This window comes from Neoarius graeffei, chromosome 12 (assembly GCF_027579695.1).
Source record: "Neoarius graeffei isolate fNeoGra1 chromosome 12, fNeoGra1.pri, whole genome shotgun sequence".
NCBI lineage: Eukaryota > Metazoa > Chordata > Actinopteri > Siluriformes > Ariidae > Neoarius > Neoarius graeffei.
Window position 1 is genome coordinate 27208922 of NC_083580.1, and position 23116 is coordinate 27232037.

At 45.4% G+C, this 23116-nt stretch overlaps 1 protein-coding gene across 1 annotated transcript in view; it reads right to left on the reverse strand.

Annotated features, from left to right (window-relative positions):
• Positions 1-20529, reverse strand: part of olfm1b (olfactomedin 1b) — a 255548-nt gene extending 235019 nt beyond the window's left edge. Inside the window, exon 1 of the mRNA XM_060934849.1 lies at positions 20380-20529. Within this exon, the coding sequence (XP_060790832.1) occupies positions 20380-20529 (150 nt within the window). The remainder of the gene's footprint in view (positions 1-20379) is intronic.
• Between the last annotated feature and the right edge of the window lie 2587 nt (positions 20530-23116).

Consider the following 23116-nt stretch of genomic DNA (forward strand, 5'->3'; position numbering starts at 1 on the left):
CCTTCATGCGGTGGAGCCACTGGAGGGGCGCATGGTCTGAGCAGAGGGTGAAAGGGTGCCCCAGCAGGTAGTACCGGAGGGCGAAGACCGCCCACTTGATGGCCAGACACTCTTTATGGTGCTGTAGTGCCCCTCATGCACTGACAGCTTCCTGTTGATATACAGGATGGGGCGGTCCTCCCCCTCCACCTCCTGGGACAAAACCGCCCCCAGCCCTCTGTCCAACACATCGGTCTGCAACATAAAAGGGAGAGAAAAGTCAGGGGAGTGTAAAAGTGGCCCCCCACACAGTGCAGCCTTTACCTCAGAAAAAGCCCACTGGCATTGCTCCGTCCACTGGACCAGATCTGGTGCCCCCCTTTTTAGTGAGATCAGTCAGCGGGCTGGTGACGTCCGAATAATTAAGTATAAACCTACGATAATAGCCAGCCAGCCCCAGGAACTGTCTCACCCCCTTTTTGGTCTTGGGCCTCAGGCAGGCCGCAATTGCTGCGGTCTTGTTAATTTGGGGACGCACCTGCCCATTGCCCAAGTGGAAGCCCAGATACTGTACTTCCACCCGCCCAATCGCACACTTCTTTGGGTTGGCTGTGAGACCCGCTCGCCTCAGCGACGTAAGAACGGCCCTTAGATGTTCGAGGTGCCTCGGCCAGTCATTGCTATAGACGATGATGTCGTCGAGATAAGTGGCCGCATAGGTGGCATGGGGGCGGAGGACCCTGTCCATCAGTCGCTGAAACGTAGTGGGCACCTCAAACAGCCCAGTGACGAATTGGTGTAAACCAAACGGCGTGGAAAAGGCCGTTTTTTCTCGGGATAGTGGAGTCAAGGGGATCTGCCAATATCCCTTCGTCAAATCCAGTGTCGAATAAAAACGAGCAGTGCCAAGTCGATCGAGCAACTCCTCAATACGAGGCATTGGGTACACGTGAAATTTAGACACCGTGTTGACTTTTCTATAGTCCACACAGAACCGGACCGACCCGTCAGCCTTGGGTACCAAGACCACCGGGCTGCTACAGTCACTGTAGGACTCCTCGATGATGCCCATTTCGAGCATGGTCTCAAGTTCTTCCCAAACCACCTTTTGTGTTCGGGTAGCCTGTAAGGGCGGCTACGCACTACCACCCCTGGGGGCATCTCTATGTGGTGCTCTATGAGGTTAGTGCGACCAGACAGGGGCGAGAACACATCCGAAAACTGTCTGCAACTGGGCGACCTCCATGAGTTGGGTCGGGGAGAGGTGGTCTCCACAGGGGACCGGAGAGGGACGTGATGCCAATGCCCCTTTTCGAACCTACGGCCCCAGCTCCGCCTTCTCCGGAGCCACCGACACCAACGCCACAGGGACCTCCTCATTCCAGAGTTTAAGCAGATTGAGGTGGTAAATCTGTAGCACCCCTCCCCTGTCCGTTCGCCTCACCTCGTAGTCGACGTCCCCGACTCGCTGTGTGACCTCAAAGGGTCCTTGCCACTTGGCGATCAATTTGGAGCTCGATGTGGGCAACAGTACGAGTACCTTATCTCCTGGTGTGAACTCCCTAAGGCGCGTACCCTTGTTGTACAGGCGGGCTTGCCATTCTTGGGCCTGCCGCAAATTCTCCTGGGTTAGGTGGGTGAGCGTGTGGAGTTCTGCGCGCAGGTCAATAACATTGAATTTTGTTCTTACTTTGTGAAGGTCTCTCCTTCCAATTTTCCCGCAGCACGTCTAGAATGCCACGCGGCTTATGCCCATATAATAATTCAAATGGGGAGAACCCTGTGGAGGCTTGTGGGACCTCTCGCACTGAAAACAACAAGGGCTCAAGCCACTTATCCCAATTACGTGCGTCCTCACTTACGAATTTTTTAATGACATTCTTGAGGGTGCGATTGAATCATTCCACTAAACCGTCTGTTTGTGGGTGATACACGCTAGTGCGGATCGGCTTAATCCCCAATAACCCATACAGTTCGCGCAGTGTCCGTGACATAAATGTGGTGCCTTCATCAGTCAGAATCTCTTTCGGGATTCCAACTCGGGAGATAATGCGGAAGAGCACCTCTGCAATACTGCATGCTGAGATATTGTGCAGCGGCACTGCTTCCGGGTATCGCATTGCATAGTCCACCAGAACTAATATAAAGCGGTACCCTCGTGCTGACCGATCTAATGGCCCGACGAGATCCATCCCAATCCTTTCGAACGGGGTCTCGATTAATGGTAGAGGGCATAAAGGCGCTTTTGGAATGGCCGCTGGATTTACTAACTGGCCTTCGCGGCATGCCGTACACCACCTACGAACATCGCCGGGAATCCCTGACCAATAGAATCGGGCCATTATTCAGGCTAGTGTCTTATCCTGCCCCAAGTGTCCAGCCATGGGATTAAAGTGAGCCACCTGGAATACCAATTCCCGGCGGCTCTTTGGAATTAAAAGTTGCGTGACTTGCTCTTTAGTTTGAGTGTCCTGCATTACTCGGTATAACCTATCCTTCATAATCGCGAAGTAGGGGAAGGACAGGGTGGCGTTCGGCTGGAGCGTTTGACCAATTACTCTCACTTGGTCAAACACATGTTGCAGAGTCTCGTCTCACGACTGCTCTAATGGGAAATCTGCGAGGGATTCCCCAATAGAGAGAGGAGGGGCCGGTGGTTCCTCACTAACGCGGAGATGACGTAGATGGCTCTGTGACAGCTGCTCCTGCCAAAGCGACACCGGGACCTCCCCCTGTTAAATGGCAGGACCCACTCTTTACTAAGCATGTCATTAAATCCCGAAATCCCAGCCAATCAGTCCCCAAAATTAAAGAGTGGGTAAGGCAAGGATTAACCGCCGCCTTCACTATAAATTTTTCCCCTTGGAAAAAAATGTGGACTGACACCAAAGGGTAGCTGTGAACATCCCCGTGCGCACACAACACCTTCACCCCATGCTCCCCCCAATGCCTCGTTTTGCACCAGGCTTTGGTGAATTGAGGTCTGATTACAACCAGAATCCACCAACGCCTGATATGTATCCCCTTGGATACTCACCGGTATGTGATACGCTCCGGCCCGATCGAGGGCGGCTCCTGGCGCGTCGGGGATCCAAACCAACGCGCCCACCTCCATTGCCGTGCACTGCTGTTGGAGGTGGCCCAGTTCCCCGCAGCGCCAGCAAACCAGCCCGAGCTTCCTCTCTGCACCGGTGTTCTGGGGCTCACTCACCTGGGGGGGGGGGGGGGGGGGGGCAGACACACAAGGGAGGAACGGGAGGGTACCGCGGGTGCAGCGGGCCGGCTGGGGTGGTGCCGGCCCCCACCTCCGCGGTGGGGGAATGGGGCGAGGACGGGACACAGCAGGGGAGAGAGAGAGAGAGAGAGAGAGAGAGAAAAGAGGGGAGAAGAGGCGGTCTGCTGTCCTGCCACTGGAACAGCCGCCAAATGGTCCTCCACCAGCTCGATGGCCTGATCCAGCAACGCCGGGCGGTGGCACTGGACCCACTCCGCGGTTCCTGTCGGCAAGTGCACGATGAACTGCTCCAGCACCACCTGATCGACGATCTCCTCGGCATCGCAGTTGTTGGCCCTCAGCCACCGCCAGCAGGCGTCCCGGAGTTGCTGGCCAAATGCAAACGGCCGGCCGACTTCCTCCAAGCGCAGAAGCGCTGGCACTGGTGTTCGGGGGTGCGCCCCACACGCTGGAGGATGGCCCGGCGAAGGTCCGCGTAGGCCAGCCGGCGGGGAGCTGTAGTGCGGCCAGCTGTTCCTTTCCCGTTAGCAGGGGGAGGAGGCGCGCCGCGCGCTGATCCATTGGCCACCCCGAGGTCTCCGCAACTTGCTCAAAGAGCGTGATGAAAGCCTCGGGGTCATCCTGCAGGCCCATCTTTGTCAGGGTGAGGGGGGATGGGCCCGCGATGGAAGCGTTGGTTGTCCCCACCGACGCGAGGAGGTGCCGGAATGCCTGTCGGTCCTCTTGCTAGGCCAACACCAGGGCCTTAAAGCACTGCTCCTGCTCCTTACGGAGCGTGACTAGCGCCTGATGCTGGCTTTGCTGGGCCGTGGACCAGGTCGGCGAATGAGGAAGACTCCATGGGGTGGTTTGGCGTTGGTGCTCCAATTCTCCCGGGTTTTGGCACCACTGTAGTGGTTCAGTGTTGGTGGGTGGAGCACAGAGGATGGCAGGACAGAGATCGGGTTCAACAATAGCGTTTATTGCTATACTTTTCAGTTTAACAGTCTTTACTCAAATCGACACACACCCGACTGGCGTCTTGTTCGGGGATGAGCTCTCCTCTGCTCTCTGCACTCCCTCTTTAAATAGGGCGCAGTCACTGGGAAGACACACAAACACGTTAATTGACGTCAGGTGTAGTGATTCTGCCACTTACCTTCCCTGACTCCGCCCTCCTGTCACAGACCGGCACTTGACCACACCCCCGCTGCCACAATAAGCTATTACAAAATTTAATAATTAAAAAGAATGCGATTTTTAGATTTCTATGTTCCCCAATATAGATAATACATTAGGTTTAACTGAGGTTAAGAAAGCCCTTGATTCTATTACAGTCCTGCAGCCCTCTAAGCCCATGTTTACATTAGACCGCATCAGCAGATCATCAGATTAACGTTTTTAAAACGATTAGTGTGCACACAGCAACACCAATACACGATTTGCATGCACACAGCAACGCCAATACACGGATACGCTCGGCTCCGCAGGCATCCTGCGCTCCAAATCACTCCGCCCTGAACAGCGAGTGCCCTCTGGAGGGTGCGCACTCCGGCCCTGCGCAGCTCACAGAGCACGCGAGAGAAGTGCGCGAGCCACGATTCGGGACTGAGCCGCTGTGTGTGTGATCCCAGCGCATATCACTTACCACTTGCAAGTGGAAGGATGGCAAGCCTAAAGACAATCATAACTACACAATGGGCAGTATTTGCATCAGTATTTGCAGTATTTTCATACTTTTATACTCTTTAATGAAAGGTGATACAAGGCGGAAGTCCGCACCGTTTTTCAGCAGTCGTGTCACATGACCAACGCCAGCGAATCAGGAAGGTGGATGTCACAGTGACGTTGTCCAATGACGACGCCAGCTAGAGCTCAGCACAGCGTATCCGTGTATCTCAATGTTTACACAGCACCGGAGCTGACACTATCTAGATTGAATACGTGGACCCTGGCGGATTCCCGTTTCCCGGCGTTTCCAGGCAGTTTAATGTAAACAGACAGTGCATCCGCGAAGAAAACGAGACAGATACGGTCTAATGTAAACTTGGCCTAAGGAATGCTTCTTGGAAGCAGTAGAAATTTGCCTTTTACACAATAACTCAATTTGGCCAGTTTAATTTTTTGCAATGCATGGGCCCCGCTATGGGCCCCAAGAACGCCTGCAGCTATGTGGATATAGCTTTGGGTGAGATCGATAACCTAGCTAAAAATGGTTATGCAATCAAACCCTTGCTTTGGCTGCGCTATAGAGATGACATAGTCGACATCTGGGTGCACAGTCAGGATAAATTACAGGAATTTATGGAATACATTAACGGGTTGTACCCTACGATCAAATTCGAATTGTTTTTTTCTGAGCAAAAGCTCAACGTATTAGACCTGACCCTGCACCTAGTTGATGGTTTCATTCAGACAGAGGTCTATTTGAAACCTACCGACAGTCACCTCTATCTTCCCCCCACTAGTTGTCACCCTGAGCATTGCAAGCATGCCATCCATATAAATGGCACATTAAGTGTCCCACCAGGGACTAACACTCCGGACCACTGTTACACTGTTTTAAAGGACTCCTACCACTCTGTCCCCCGTGCAGCCTTGGGACTCTCTGATCACTGTATGGTTCATCTTATCCCGTCCTACAGGCAGAAGCTGAAATCTGCCAAGCCTGTAGTTAAGACCATGAGGAGATGGTCTGATGAGGCCAAAGTGGAACTACAAGCCTGCTTTGACTGCACTGATTGGAGTGTTTTTGAGGCTGCAGCTTCAGACCTGCATGAACTGACTGATACCATGACATCTTACACCAGTTTTTGTGAGGATGTGTGTGCCCACCAAGACCTTCCACACATACAATAACAAACCCTGGTTCACCGCAAAACTCAGACAGCTTCGCCAGGCCAAGGAGGAGGCCTACAGAAGTGGGGACAGAGTCCTGTACAAACAGGCCAGAAACACACTGACGAAAGAGGTGACATCAGCAAAGAGGAGCTACGCTGAAAGGATCAAAAACAGCCTTTCAGCCAACGATCCGGCATCAGTGTGGACAGGCCTGAAGAACATCACTAACTACAAGAGACCATCCCCCTACACTGCAATGAACCATCAACTGGCTGATGAGTTGAATGTGTTCTACTCCAGATTCGACAAATTCACACCTCTTCACCCCCCCCCCAGACATTAAAGACCCATTTACACCTCCTGCTATTCTGCCTCCTCTCGCCTCTGACCCCACACCAGCACTCAAGATCTGTGAAGAGGATATTTGTCAGCTTTTTCGCAGACATAAGATCAGGAAGGCACCTGGTTCAGATGGTGTCACCCTCCTGTCTGAAGGTCTGTGCTGATCAGCTGACTCCCATCTTCACCCAGATCTTCAATAGATCCCTGGAGCTGTGTGACGTCCCCTCATGTTTCAAAACACTCCACAATAATCCCGGTTCCCAAGAAAACCACCATCACAGGACTGAATAACTACAGGTCTGTAGCTCTCACATCTGTAGTCATGAAGTCCTTCGAGAGACTGGTGTCACACCTGAAGGACATCACATACTCCCTGCTGGACCCACTGCAGTTTGCCTACCAGGCAAACAGGTCAGCAGATGATGCGATCAATCTGGGACTGCACTACATCCTGCAACACCTTGACTCTGCAGGGATGTATGCCAGGATTCTGTTCATAGGCTTCAGTTCTGCATTCAACACCATTGTTCCAGACATCCACACCAAGCTCACTGTGCCCTCCTCCACCTGTCAGTGGATTACAAACTTCCTGACTGACAGGAAGCAGCAGGTGAGGATGGGGAGCATCATATCCAGCACTCTGAATAATCAGCACTGGCACTCCCCAAGGGTGTGTGCTCTCCCCACTGCTCTTCTCCCTTTATACCAACGACTGCACCTCAAGAGACCCGTCTGTTAAACTCCTGAAATTTGCAGACGATATAATGGTCATCTGCCTCATCCGGGACGGTGACGAGTCTGCATACAGACGGGAGATTGAACGGCTGGTCTGGTGGTACGGTCAGAACAATCTGGAGCTGAACATGCTCAAAACTGTGGAGATGACAGTGGACTTTAGGAGGACCCCCCCCCCCCCCTCTGCTACCCATCACCAACAACACTGACTGCCATTGAAAGCTTCAGGTTTCTGGGTTCCACAATCTCTCAGGACTTGAAGTGGGAGACAGTCACTATCATCAAAAAGGCTCAGCAGAGGTTGTACTTTCTGCACCAGCTCAGGAAGCTCAACCTGCCTAAGGAGCTGCTGATACAATTCTACTCTGCCATCATTCAGTCTGTTCTTTGCTCTTCCATCACTGTTTGGTTTGGATCGGTCACCGAACAGGAGAAGAACAGACTGCAATGGACAATGAGGTCTGCAGAGAAAATTATTGGTGTCAACCTGCCCTCCATCCAAGACTTATACTTGTCCAGAGTCAGGAAACGGGCAGGTAACATCTCTGTGGCCCCATCACACCCTGGTCACAATCTGTTTAATCTTCTCCCCTCAGGGAGGCGAAATAGATCACTGTATGCAAAAACAACCAGACACAAGAACAGTTTCTTCCCTCAGGCTGTCTCTGTGATGAACAGCTAAAATCCAGATTCATACATCAGTAATATCATTTGCAAAATATCTGCACACTCTGTCATTCTGTGCTTACTGTTACTTATATTATATTTATACTTATTTAAATTTACTATTCATCTTTGCACTATGCACCATTTTGCACCAAAAGGGAAATCCTTTCTGTTGCCCCTTTTCCACCAAAGCAGTTCCAGGGCTGGTTTGGGGCCAGTGCTTAGTTTGTAACCGGGTTTTCTGTGTCCACTGACAAAGAACTGGCTCTGGGGCCAGAAAAACTGGTTCCAGGCTAGCACCAACTCTCTGTTGGGCCAGAGGAAAGAACCGCTTATGTCAGCGGGGGGGGCGGCGCAGAGTTGTTAAGACCAACAACAACAAGACCGCGAAAGATCGCCATTTTTAAGCAACGAGAAGCAGCAGCTGTACAAATGAAGTCATCCATTATTATTATTGTTGTTGCTGCTGCTTCTTCTGTGCTGTTTTTGCTTCGATATTCGCACCAAGGTTTATGCAAACGTAGCGATGTAACTGACGTATACAGCAACGTAATGACGTGGCTTCCCTTAGCACCGTGAGCTATGGAAAAGCAAACTGGTTCTCAGCTGACTCGCAAGTTGAACGAGTTGTGAACCAGCACCGGCCCCGAACCAGCCCAGGAACTGATTTGGTGGAAAAGGGGTATGTGATGAACAGCTAAAATCCAGATTCATATCTCAGTAATATCACTTGTAAAATATCTGAACGCTTACACAGTCATTCTGTGCACACTATACTTTATATTTAACTTTTCCATACTTGACTTACCTGGATTACTTTGCACTATGCACCTATTTTTGTTGCTGTTTGCTTGTTTTTGTGTATACGCTTTATCTGTTTTGTACTATGAGAGCTAAGTGAACCGGAGTCAAATTCCTCGTGTCCCCACATACCTGGCAATAAAAGTGTTTCTGATTCTGATCCCCTATAGCGTTACGTCTCAAACGCAACTGTTCTAATGAGGGCTTTCTTAATCGCAGAAATTCAGAATGCAAGAAGTATTTAGTAGATCAAGGCTATGACCCTAACCTGGTCTCTGGTAAATTTGGTCAAGTAGCTTCTCTCCCTAGGAGTGAGTTACTTAAGCCTAGGGCAATTAAGCCTGAGTGTAAGGTTACGCCCTTGGTTGCTGACTTTAACCCTAGCCAGGGTTTTTTCTAGAAAAATTTAGAATGAGGGCGCTCACCATGGCGAGGGAGCGGGGGGGGGGGGGGGGGTATGGTACCGGTTGCCCCCCCCCCCGCCGTGCAAAGCCTTTGAAAAATGCTCCAATGGGACATTGAGGCTATCTGAGAGGGAAATTGTAACAAATTGTCTGTCAACATTGAAAAAGAAAGGAGTAATCTTCTTCTGCCCTGGACAGTCTTTGGCTTTCTTCCGCTTCGTGCCGCGGGATGACATCTTTAAATGCCCAAGTGTTAACAAAAACAACTCGTGAACTACTTCTGTCAAAAGCTCCCGCGCTGGTGGGTGAAAGGTCATTCAGTCTCGAGAAATCTCGCTCTACAAGTCAGCTGACCTTGTATGTAACCCATGTCAAATCTCACGAGAGCAGCCACGACAAGTAAACAACTAAACATGGCGCCTCAGTCTGGAAAACGCCAATTCGGATTGTTTTTGCACCGTCTGGCGGTGTATCTACTATGATTGGAATATTTTTGGAGCAATTATAACGCATTTGATGATCAGACACATTGTCACGTAGTGTTGCTGGGATGTTTTCACGGAGTCGGTAAGGGGGCGCACGCTAAGAGTAAGAGGGCGCAGCGCCCCTGTTCCCTCGTTTAGACGAAAGCCTGCTAGCCTTCTGGATATCGGGAAGATTTTGTGGAACAATCTCAGCTTTTTTGCATTCCTCTGCTTTCATGCAAGAGGTATTTCCAGAGGGTAGTGTTATTTCGGCTTTTAGAAGGACTAAAAATCTTAAGGATATTCTGGCACCTTCTAAACTCAAGCGTGGTGACACAGAAGTCAATAATCAAGGGCATGAACAAGGTTGCTTTAGGTGTAGCAAATAATGAGATTTATGTAATAACTTTTTCAGAGTCAAATCTTTGTCAGCTCCGTAACCGGAAGGAAATACAAAATTCGCCAACATCTTTCTTGTACTTCCCGCAATACAATATATTTAGCAACTTGCCGTAAATGTAATCTCCAATATGTTGGCTCTTGTACTACAGAGTTTAAAGTACGTTTTCGTAACCATAAATCTAGTATGAAAAACAAAAACATGCGAAGTAGCCAAACGTTTTAATCAGTCTCCCCATAATTTGAATGATTTTGAATTCATTTGTATAGAAACAATAGTTAACGCTGCTCAAGATAGTTTAGACAATGTGCTTCTAAATAGGGAAGCGTACTGGATGTAGCAATTGTTTACTTTAGCCCCTTATGGGTTAAATAAGCGAAAAGAATACAAATCTAAAAATCGTATTCTTTTTAATATGTAATTATTAAATTTTGTAATTAGTTTATTTGTCTTTGCTTTTTATTTTGAAGTGTATAGAATTCACAATTTTGTATACAAGACCACACCCATAGCACTATGTAGTTTTTTATGACACTGAAGGCCAAAACGTTTGTCGAGAATACATTTTTAATAATGTTCAAAAGTTGGGTGTCAGAGTGAAATTATACATACATACAGTGTGTGTGTGTGTGTGTGTGTGTGTGTGCGCGCGCGTGCGTGCGTGTGTATATGAATTAATAAAGCAGGGGGAAAAATAATGTTATTTTTTCATCAAGCACAAAACTGCCAATAAATCAGTTTCCAGATCCCGGAAAAATGCAGCCTTGCCTCAGGGCTAATCTCACATGTCACACATGGAACCCCAGTTATCTGGGGTCATTTCAGTTCATCTGACTCAGTGCTCGTTTACTCGCTGAAATCGGATATTGGAATCTTACAAAAATAACTCTGGGAAATCACTGCATTGTGCATTTGGATTTGAACATCCAAACAGGGCATTCAGTTCAAAGTTCCAAGAAATTTTACACTAATCTAAAGCGACAGTGGGTGAAGTTTGTGCAAACGAAGTAGGCAGATTTCATGTCCCCTACTAATAAATCTGATTCAAGTGTTCACCACCACCACTACTACCAGAACAACCACATGGGAATTGCTGGTTAATAAATGACATTTGATCTGACATTTGGACAGTTCATCGATTCCCTATTCTCTCTCACACAGGATTATGAGCAACATTTTCCACTCTTGACATCAGATCTCATCATATCTGATGCACTTTAACAGGAAGAAAAATGTGCATGCAATCAATTAACTGAAATGTGTTAAATGCTCTCAGATTGCAATATTGCAAGACTCAATTTGTTTTTAGTTTTGTTCAGAAAAACATGCAAGATCACATTCTGCACATCTCTATCCATCCATCTCAAGCTACAGAGGAAGACTGTCATGAACTGACAGTTTCTCGTCTTGGGGGCTCAAAAAGATAACCACTTACTCTGGAATATCCTTGGTAAATCATCTGCCCCTTCATCTGACATAAGAATCCCAATCACTATCAGAATTCTCTCCAAAACATGATTCCATATCGAGACTTGTCTAACCACTGCAGCACACATGAACGAAATTGATACCTGAATTGTTACACGTGACATCACACCCCTTCGGGATCTTCCAGTTCAGTCTCGGCAGATTCCGTGAAAATTGGCTGAACTTATTTTCCATTAATTTATGGCCTTTTGGATCAGCTATGGTTCAAAAACACATGGTCAATCAACATAATGATTGTTGCTTTGTACAAGGAAAAAAGTGGGGCTTAGAGGCATTACATACACTTTAAAAAAAAAAAAAAAAACAATTGTTTTGCTCTTCTGCGATGACCTGGCAACTTGTCCAGGGTGTACCCCGCCTCTTGTTCATAGTCAGCAGGGATAGGCTCCAGTTTTCCTGCAACCCTGTAGAACAGGATAAGCAGCTACAGATAATGGATGGACGGGTTTAAAACTCAAAAGTATGCTTATTAGGGCCCGAGCCCGAATGGGCGAAGGCCCTATTGTTCTTGTAAGAGTTCACTATTCTTCTTCTTCTTCATTTTTCTCCGCTGTTGGGCCATTTTCAGGGCGCTTGCCATGGGCGAAAACGCACGAAATTTGGCACCAGTTCCGAGAATTGCCACCGCTACTCAGAACCAAAAGCCCAAACTTGGCCGGGGCTCAGGGCCTCTATAGCGCCCCCTAAGTCGTTGTGATTTTGGTCTCCCGCATTAAGGTGCCTGGTTGCCATGTAGTTTGTAGTAGTGGCATGCCATTTGGTACGCATATGTATCTCACTAAGCCGGACAAAAATGTAATGCCAATGCATTAGCCACGCCCAACAGGAAGTGAGGTAATTTCACTTTTGTGCGAAATGCATGGCCACGAAGACGGCGCAACTCCTCCTAGACCGTTCATAGGAATGTCACCAAAATTGATACACATCATCTACAGACATGGCTGACAAAAGTTACTAAATACGTTTCACGTAGCATAAACCATTCAGAAGTTATACGTCAATCAATTTTCAATGCAAAATTTTACATGCTTAAAAATTCATAACAAATCTTCTAATTGCTCAAAACTGCTCATACTTCACACGCAAATCACTCATTGGGCTTCTGACATGTTACCCAATTTCTGTGATATTTCGCCACTGGGGGCGCTATTTTTGGGCAAAACATCCAATCTTTCCTCAAATTTGGTCAAACTTCACGGCCACCCTCTTCCTACCTCCCATGTCATGTATACCACATTTGGGGAATTTTCGTCCATGGGGGGCGCTGTTTTTGGCCGACGCAATTGCTCCAAAACGGGTTTTTGGTAAATAATTCCATAATGCTTTTCCTTCACACCACTACCTTGTGATAGTGCGTTGCTGTTGTAGACACTTATTTCTCCAACTCATAATCGCTCATGTACAGCATAGCACCACCTACTGACATGGGAAAAACCAAAAAATTTATTCTTCAAAAATCTATATCTCATCTTCTATTTACTCAATTGTCATCAAACTTCATACGCAAACTCTTCATAGCTCACCTGACATGTCCGCCAAATTTTGTGCACTTTCGCCCCTGGGGGTGCTGGTTATGGCAGAAATGATATTGCAGCTTCTGATTTGTCAAACTTGGCAAGCAAACTCTTTACAAGACCCTTATTGGGGCGCTTGCCATGGTCGACAACGCACGAAATTTGGCTCCTTTTTCTTAGACTGCCACCGCTACTGAGAACCAGAAGCCCAGATCCAGGCGGGCCTCAGGGCCTCTATAGCGCCCCCTAACGTGTTGTGATTTTTGCCTCTCGCATTAAGGTGCCTGCTTGGCATATAGTTTCTAGTTATTATTATTATTATTATTATTAGGGCCCGAGCACCGTTCAGTGCGAGACCCTATTGTTTTTGAAGGATTATTATTATTATTATTATTATTATTATTAGGCCCCGAGCACCGTACAGTGCGAGACCCTATTGTTGCCATGTGTCCAATTCTGTGCTTTGTCGCCATTGTGGGAGTAATGTCTCTTGGCGAAGAAGCTGTGGAAGGTATTTCGCGGGGACGCATGCCCCCGCCCCCCTTGGCCGCTGGCGCGAGGGCCCGTCAAGGCCGCTTGCGGCTTTAATTTCCTATTGCTCCTGCTGTTATGGAAATGATATTTTTAATTCTGTTTATTTGTTGAATTATTAAGTGACAAATAATTCAATCTATAAGTACAGTGGGAAAATCAGTAGTTCCCTTGTAAAAATATAATGTATTGCTATAGACAGTTTACTACTTACATATTATAGTAGGATACTGTATTTGGTAATGTACTGTAAATCAGAGCTGCATTAGATTCATTGTTATTTTGATTGTCATAAAAATGCTGTCAATCTATTACACTGGGGAACAATTCGAAAAAAAAAAATTCTGTTGAGTTAGATTTTTATGCTGATTAAAACTAAAATTGGCATGCTGATTCCAAAATTGTAGTCAGTTTTTTTCTAGCACGTCAAGTTCTCTCTCCACAGCTTACCCTCCAGATAAGCAAAATTCCGCTGATTAGCTGTAGTAAGACTATTTGAAGGTTATGGAAGAACGTTATCAGGATAGATGGGATGTACATATGATGGCTGACTTGGAGCATCAAATGCGATAGTCCTCAAGTCCTCAAATTTTTACCTTAACTACTTGCACGGGTGGCACGGTGGTGTAGTGGTTAGCACGGTTGCCTCACAGCAAGAAGATTCCAGTTTCGAACCCAGCGGCCGACGAGGGCCTTTCTGCGTGGAGTTTGCATGTTCTCTCCGGGTGCTCCGGTTTCCCCCACAATCCAAAGACATGCAGTTAGGTTAACATGGGGCGGCCTTGGGCTGAGGTGCCCTTGAACAAGGTACCTGACTGCTCCCCGGGTGCTCTGGTGTGGCTGCCCACTGCTCTGAGTGCGTGCGTGTGTTCACTGCTTCAGATGGGTTAAATGCAGAGGATGAATTTCACTGTGTTTGAAGTGTGCATGTGACAAATAAAGGTTTCTTCTTGCACACAATTATAATTACAGTAGCCATATCCTTTGTAAAAACAGTGTTAAATAAACATTGCAGTCATGCCCGTTTCTTTCATATTTCATTGTATGTCAATATTTATAAATTTTGTTTATAAAACAAGCACATATCTGTTAAGTACAGTATTTTTCATATTTAAGAAAACAGGGATCCTACAGTTCAAAAACTTGACATGGAGAAAAACCGAGATCAGTTTTGGATTCCACACCCAAAAATTAGTTAAAAACAGCTGTCAGACCTAACTCAACAAAAACTGTGTTCCCCAGTGTTATTTTAATAAGACATTTCATAGTATTTAGTTTTCAAAAACTCAATCACAAAAATAATTAATATAGGCTGACAGAACTAATTTACAGATTATGCATACAGTGGTGCTTGAAAGTTTGTGAACCCTTTAGAATTTTCTATATTTCTGCATAAATATGACCTAAAACATCATCAAATTTTCACACAAGTCCTAAAAGTAGATAAAGAGAACCCAGTTAAACAAATGAGACAAAAATATTATACTTGGTCATTTATTTATTGAGGAAAATGATCCAATATTACATATCTGTGAGTGGCAAAAGTATGTGAACCTCTAGGTTTAGCAGTTAATTTGAAGGTGAAATTAGAGTCAGGTGTTTGTCATCCCATTGATTGAAATCAGGTGTGAGTGGGCACCCTGTTTTATTGAAAGAACATGGATCTATCAAAGTCTGATCTTCACAACACATGTTTGTGGAAGTGTATCATAGCACGAACAAAGGAGATTTCTGAGAACCTCAGAAAAAGTGTTGTTGATGCTCATCAGGCTGGAAAAGGTTACAAAACCATCTCCAAAGAGTTTGGACTCCACCAATCCACAGTCAGACAGATTGTGTACAAATGGAGGAAATTCAAGACCATTGTTACCCTCCCCAGGATTGGTCGACCAACAAAGATCACTCCAAGAGCAAGGCGTGTAATAGTCGGGAAAGTCACAAAGGACCCCAGGGTAACTTCTAAGCAACTGAAGGCCTCTCTCACATTGGCTAATGTTAATGTTCATGAGTCCACCATCAGGAGAACACTGAACAACAATGGTGTGCATGGCAGGGTTGCAAGGAGAAAGCCACTGCTCTCCAAAAAGAACATTGCTGCTCATCTGCAGTTTGCTAAAGATCACGTGGATAAGCCAGAAGGCTATTGGAAAAATGTTTTGTGGACGGACGAGACCAAAATAGAACTTTTTGGTTTAAATGAGAAGTGTTATGTTTGGAGAAAGGAAAGCACTGCATTCCAGCATAAGAACCTTATCCCATCTGTGAAACATGGTGGTGGTAGTATCATGGTTTGGGTCTGTTTTGCTGCATCTGGGCCAGGACGGCTTGCCATCATTGATGGAACAATGAATTCTGAATTATACCAGCAAATTCTAAAGGAAAATGTCAGGACATCTGTCTATGAACTGAATCTCAAGAGAAGGTGGGTCATGCAGCAAGACGACGACCCTAAGCACACAAGTCGTTCTACCAAAGAATGGTTAAAGAAGAATAAAGTTAATGTTTTGGAATGACCAAGTCAAAGTCCTGACCTTAATCCAATCGAAATGTTGTGGAAGGACCTGAAGCAAGCAGTTCATGTGAGGAAACCCACCAACATCCCAGAGTTGAAGCTGTTCTGTCTGGAGGAACGGGCTAAAATTCCTCCAAGCCAGTGTGCAGGACTGATCAACAGTTACCGGAAACATTTAGTTGCAGTTATTGCTGCACAAGGGGGTCACACCAGATACTGAAAGCAAAGGTTCACATACTTTTGCCACTCACAGATATGTAATATTGGATCATTTTCCTCAATAAATAAATGACCAAGTATAATATTTTTGTCTCATTTGTTTAACTGGGTTCTCTTTATCTACGTTTAGGACTTGTGTGAAAATCTGATGATGTTTTAGGCCATATTTATGCAGAAATATAGAAAATTCCAAAGGGTTCACAAACTTTCAAGCACCACTGTATAAGGGCATGGGGGGGGGGGGGGGGGGGGGGGGGGAGATATACAGACCCTGACCTTGCGGTCACAATTTTTCTGCAGTGACAGCAGAGGGCACTAAAACACTGGCCATTGTGCCCAAATAAGCAAATATCAACAATGCAATTTTACAGAATTAGACAATTAGAATTAAAATATGAACAAACCATTTACAAGAAATTAACTGAATTAAACTCAACCTGCAAGCACATGAAGTGTGGCTTCTGTTCTAATCTGTCAAAATGATAGATGGCCTTCAGATTTTTCCATCAACATTAAAAAAAAAAAAAAATTCAGTCAATTGACTTTCACATACCCATAACGCTTTGTGCCTTGGAGGGGTAACCAGGTGCTATATTTGTTTACCAGGTCAGATAACCTCAGTCATTTCTTCGCATTCACATGGGGAAAAATGGCTTTTCCTGATTTAAAGTCTTATAGAATACCTAAAGAAGCCAAGTGTCAAAGTGTGGTTAAAAACAGAATTGGCCGTCAATTTTACACTGACAACACACGACTGCTCTGCACACTTCAGTGGTGGAATCAAGTCTGATGATCCAAGTCACGAAGCTTACAGCCCCTCCATCTGTGTTTAGTCATAAGAAGTGAAAAAAAAAATCTAAAAACAAGGACAAAGTACTGAAAGACAACTTTATTGAAGGATCAACTCCCAAAACAAAAGCACAAATGATGCAGTGTAAATAAGCTTACATGTACTTCCCCTTTTAGTGTTCATGTAGGTTGATTGAATTTAGTATTTGACCCTATAGTCCTAACAGCTTCCTTGAACAGCCCAAAGGTTGTCATAATCTGGTAGCATATGAGCGAGGAAAATCAGAGTGAAGGAAATAAAAAATCAACTTAAAAAGAAATGACAATTCTGCTGTATTTGCAATACTTACTTGACAGTGAATTCCTTGCTTGTGTTCCCATGCACGAAACGTTTTGCATTTTCTTACGGCTTTCTTGATATAACCAGCACCCAGCAAAAATGATTTCACTGTGGATACTTCTATGAAGTGTTGACCTTTCTCAGCTCTTCTGCCAATCTTAACTTCTGCAGGTAAGTAATTTTTGGAACACCCGTGTTGACATATAAAGAAGGCTGCTGACAATCACCTGAAGTAGAGGTGTTCAAAGCGCTCGATACAATATTTATAAGCGCTTTTTTACCGATTGATTTCTTGAAGTCCACAGAAGAGGCTTTGCAGATTTCTTTAAGCTTTGGTTTAGTTAGTTTTGACAGTTCTTTGAAGGTTTTAGGGAGATTTAAATTTGAAAGATTATGGTCAGTGTGCAAGGGCATATTTGAGTTTCTTTATATTTTGTTCCCCCCCCAAGGCACAAAGCATTATAGATAACGAGAAAGTAGTCAATGATGGAAAATATTTGGATAACAACCCCTGCTGTAAATGTTTATTACAGTAGTAGGCCTGTAAAACTACCATGGCAGCTTATCTGCCAGTATTTTACTATAAATTTACAGCAAAAAGTTTATAGGTTTTGTCTTGTCAGGTCAGCTTACCTGCCATGTTTCAATGTAATAGTAGTAGACAAGATTATGGTAGAGCCAGTATACCTGTAGTAACTGTTCATGAAGTATAGCTTTTATCCATTTCATTATACTGGTATAAAAACACGAGAAAGCAGCATAAACAAAATCCACCTCAATGTGATGATAGTGAATTCTGACTGAACAATTTAAAAAAAATGACTTGTAATGTTTAGGTTAAAAGGCTGCTCTAATTTGTGTTTGCTTTAAAGATATTTTATCTGTCAGTAAATGAGGTTCTTGAGGGACATCTGGTTATACTGTGATGTATGATATCGGAAGAATTCTCAATTGTAGGCTATCAAGATGTACATTTCTGGCCCTTCTACACAATAATAACTATTTGCCCAACACCAAAAGTAAATTTTTCCTTTCATATACAGTCAGGTCTACAAATATTTGTACATTAACAAAGTTACTGTTATTTATGTTGGAGTTAAAATTGAATAAATAGAAGCTCAAAGTGCAGACTTTCAGATGTAATGTAAGGATATTTACATCTAAATTGGGTCAGTGTAGGAAATACAGCACTTTACACTTCAGAATTCGTCCTGCTGTGTTTGATGAGCAATCATCAATAAATATAAGGGAAATGCTTGCTCCATAAAACGAAGTGGCACACTTTGGATCATGAACAATTCCTTACTTTCCTCATTCTTTTCTCTTCCCATTATTCAGGTACAAGTTGATCTTTTCCTCATCTGTACATTTTTTTATCTTCTTGTTCAAAAGGTTTATTCCACGTGCTAAATTCTCTGTATTTCTCGTTTGTAGACTTTGACACACAAGTCTACCTCCTGGAGGATGTTGATCAAGTGAAAGAATTCTTCTTGGTCATCCACCACTGTGGTTTTCTGTCATCTTCCAGTCCTTTTGGTGTTCTTGAGCTCACCAGAGCATTCCTTCTTTAAGGATCTACCTAATTGTTGATTTGACAACATGTAATGATTTTGCTGCATCTTTGATGGGATTGTTTTGATTTTTCAGGCAAATGATAGCTTGCTTCAGTGGCAGTGACTACTCCTGAGAATTCCTACTGAGATAGAGTTTCCAGCAACAAATTCCAAATGGTACACTTGAAAGCAACTCGAGCTTTTTATCTGCTTGTTTACTTTTAAGGGAAATTATTTAATTTCAACTCAAATATACTGTAGTAGACACCTACATTAACAATAAGTTTGTCAATGTCCAAATATTTATGCACTGCAAAAAATGATTTGTTTTAACTTAAAAAGTTAGTGCAAGGGCTGCCTTAAAATTTAGTTCATTGAAATTCACATAGTAAGTTAAATTGTTGTGAACTTTATCTCATCTCATTATCTCTAGCCGCTTTATCCTGTTCTACAGGGTCGCAGGCAAGCTGGAGCCTATCCCAACTGACTACGGGCGAAAGGTGGGGTACACCCTGGACAAGTCGCCAGGTCATCACAGGGCTGACACAGACAACCATTCACACTCCCATTCACACCTACAGTCAATTTAGAGTCACCAGTTAACCTAGCCTGCATGTCTTTGGACTGTGGGGGAAACCGGAGCACCCGGAGGAAACCCACACAGAGACAGGGAGAACATGCAAACTCCACACAGAAAAGCCCTCGTCGGCCACGGGGCTTGAACCCGGACCTTCTTGCTGTGAGGCGACAGCGCTAACCACTACACCACCATGCCACCCTGTTATGAACTTACTATATTAATTTCAGTGAACTCAATTTTAAGGCAGCCCTTGCACTAACCAAGTTAAAACAACAAATTTTTTACAGTGTGGGAATGACTGTTAATGGCTTAATCTATTTAGACTGTTAGAATGAATTGCACACATTGTCAATGACAAATCAAGTATGTACAGTCGTACATTTTAACTGATCAATTAAGAAGCATACTTGAGGGGAGCCATATTTAGTTGGCTTAGCCAGAATTGTAGCAGTACGGTGGCTTGTTCCTTTCTGAGCACTCACACACATTCACACCTATGGGCAATTTAGAAAAAAACATCTGCAGGTACAGCTTACACATAGCTCGACATCGACTACACTCTGGGCACATCTGTGGTGATAACATACTGGCTGTGTGAAAAGTAAAATCGAATACATTGCCCATAACTGGTCGTACTACGTATTACTTTTAACATATAGCTATCATTTATGCTATTTTATGCTATACTTATAAGTGTTCATAACTGGTCAAATGAAACTCTGCTATTTTCTTTCCTAGCTAGAGAAACCTTGTGGAAGTCTCCAGCCTTACAAACACTCAGCCTTTCCATGCCCGATAAAAAGAAGCACAAATGAACCGCAGTGCACATCCAAAGAGACCAGCTTCTGTTGATAAATCCGGAGACACATAGCCACTTTGAAAGAAACAATACAAAGAAAAAAAGGCACATGGACACAAAGCGCAGCCACCCTGGGATACACGAGAGAGAGAGAGAGAGAGAGAGAGAGAGATCTTTGTTGAGAAAGGGGATAGGTTCGCGCACTTACTCCTATGCTTCGGTGTGGGTAAACACTCCGCGCCGCGCTCAGCGCCGTGCCGTTGAGGCCCACGAGTGATGGGAGCGTCTGCGACATCCAGTTGGTGATCATGGCCATCGTGCTAAGCACCACGCCGATCTTCAGCAGTGCTACCGACATCTTTGCGCTCTGCAGCTCTCATTCATTCATACCACTGCGCGCGCTACCGTAGAACCGTAAAAACGCCTGGGAGAGCCTTGAGCTTTGGGGTCAACGCCGTCTGCTCATCTGCGTCCTCACCGGACGAAGCCATTGTGGTTTGTTTTTTTTTTACGTCTCAACAGCCAGTGAGCGACGGTAAAACAGACGGCTACATGTGAAGTGTGCAGCCTTTTTTTTTTTTTTTTTCAACCCCGTCCCGTCGTGTCAATTCCTCAAGTTTAAATGATGATTTTTTTTTTTTAAGTGCACGCAACCGCAGCCCTTCCTGCTCTAACTGAGGAGGACACTACGCTGCCGCGCGCCCCTTTATTAATAGCTGATGTGCAATGACGTCAGGGCTACTACAGCCCCACGCCCTCGACAGCCGCGCGAGACCTCGTACTCCAGCGCCGACGCAGCGTGATCAGTCAAGGTCACGTTTAATATATAATATCGTGTTAGCAGGTTGGTTCACTGGGCTCCAGCTAAACAAGTGTGTAAATGATATTCCGTTTTAGATTCTATATACACAAATGTGGGTGTGGCTATGCACTAACAGCCTATTAACTGAGAATGAAGGTGCACAGTAATTCATTTACAGTTCATATAATCCCCGAAGGGCAATTAGAAGGGCGAAGAGCGGTACATTAAAAAAGCAAGAAAATAAAATCACAAAAAGAATAAAATCACAAAAATGGGTGGGGAAAAAAAACAGCGTATTATGTACAATATACAATGGCAATACAATGGCAAGCCTGTTGCCAGCGGCACGGTGGTGTAGTGGTTAGCGCTGTCGCCTCACAGCAAGAAGGTCTGGGTTCGAGCCCCGTGGCCGGTGAGGGCCTTTCTGTGAGGAGTTTGCATGTTCTCCCCGTGTCCGCGTGGGTTTCCTCCGGGTGCTCCGATTTCCCCCCACAGTCCAAAGACATGCAGGTTAGGTTAACTGGTGACTCTAAAATTGACCGCAGGTGTGAATGTGAGTGTGAATGGTTGTCTGTGTCTATGTGTCAGCCCTGTGATGACCTGGCGACTTGTCCAGGGTGTACCCCGCCTTTCACCCATAGTCAGCTGGGATAGACTCCAGTTTGCCTGCGACCCTGTAGAAGGATAAAGCGGCTAGAGATAATGAGATGAGAGGAGGCCTGTTGCCAGTAACAAAGTAAAAGAAAAATAAATAAATTAATTAATTTAAAAAAGGCAGCAGATAAAATATGGCAAATAAATAAAATGACGCGTGGATAAAATTAAAATGGCAATTTGATTACAGTGACATTGTAGTTAAAGTGACGTGATATTGTAATATTGCACATCAGGACATGTGATATTGCACTAGAGTATTGTACAGAAGACTTAAGTTATTATAACTGTCTTAGACTTCTTAGAGTTCAGGAGGAGAATAACACTTGGAACAAAGGTTGCTCTCCTCCTCTGGGCCTTACAGGCCGGACAGCGGAACCTGCGACCAGATGGCAGCTGCTCAAATGCCGGGAACAAAGCATGAGTCGAGTCCTTAAGAATTCGACGAGCCAGGCCGCTAGCCTACTGCTCGTACACAGTATTCAGGTGGCGAGCAGGAAGTCCAATAATCTTAGAACACACCTTGACAATATTATGCAGGCGGTTCCTATCCTGTACAGTAATGGAGTAATACCAACAGCATATAGAAAAAGCTAAAACACTTTCAATGAATGTATAATAGAATGTCAACAAGATGTTTTGACTGACAGAAAAAGAGTTCAGTTTCCTTAGTAGGTACATCCTCTGGTGGCACTTCCTCAGGATCCCTTCTGTGTTGGAAGAGAACCTCAGTTGGCAGTCCAGAATGGTTCCCAGGTATTTATATTCCTCAACTGTCTCGACCTGAAAACCGTGGACCATAGTGGTGACAGCCACCGCCAGTTCCCTTTGGCTGCTGGAGAAGGTCACCACCATCTCCTTAGTTTTACTAACATTCAACTCCAGGCAGGAAGAGTCACACCACTCTACGAACTGCTGAAGAGCGGGTCCATGATGGAGGGAAGGCCAGACAGGAGGGACAGGAGAGCTGTGTCATCAGCAAACTTAACCAGGTGACAGTTGGGGTACGTTGATCTGCACTCATCAGTGTACAGAATGAAGAGCAGCGGAGAAAGCACACAGCCTTGTGGGGAGCCAGTGGAGGTGGTGAGGAGATCAGACAGGTTATTGTTAATCCGGACACGCTGGGTTCGGTTGGTTAGAAAGTCCAGGATCCAGAGGATGAGCTGGCTGCTCATGTTGAAGTTCCGGTGGAGTCTGTCTGCCAGAATATGCGGTTGCAGGGTATTAAAGGCCGAGGAGAAATCTGCAAACAGGAGTCTGGCGGAGGTATTGGGAAGCTCCAGGTGTCTGTGGATAGTGTCGATGATGAAGGCTTTGGCATCGTCGACGCCTTTATGGCTTTGATATGCAAATTGGAGCGGATCAAGTTGTGAATTGGTCAGAGTGAGAATGTATTGAGGTATTTCACCTGACGTCACAGGGTCATGTGACGCCCCGGTGTCCGCCATTTTGAACGTCAAGCTACATACTAACGCTGCAGACAGAG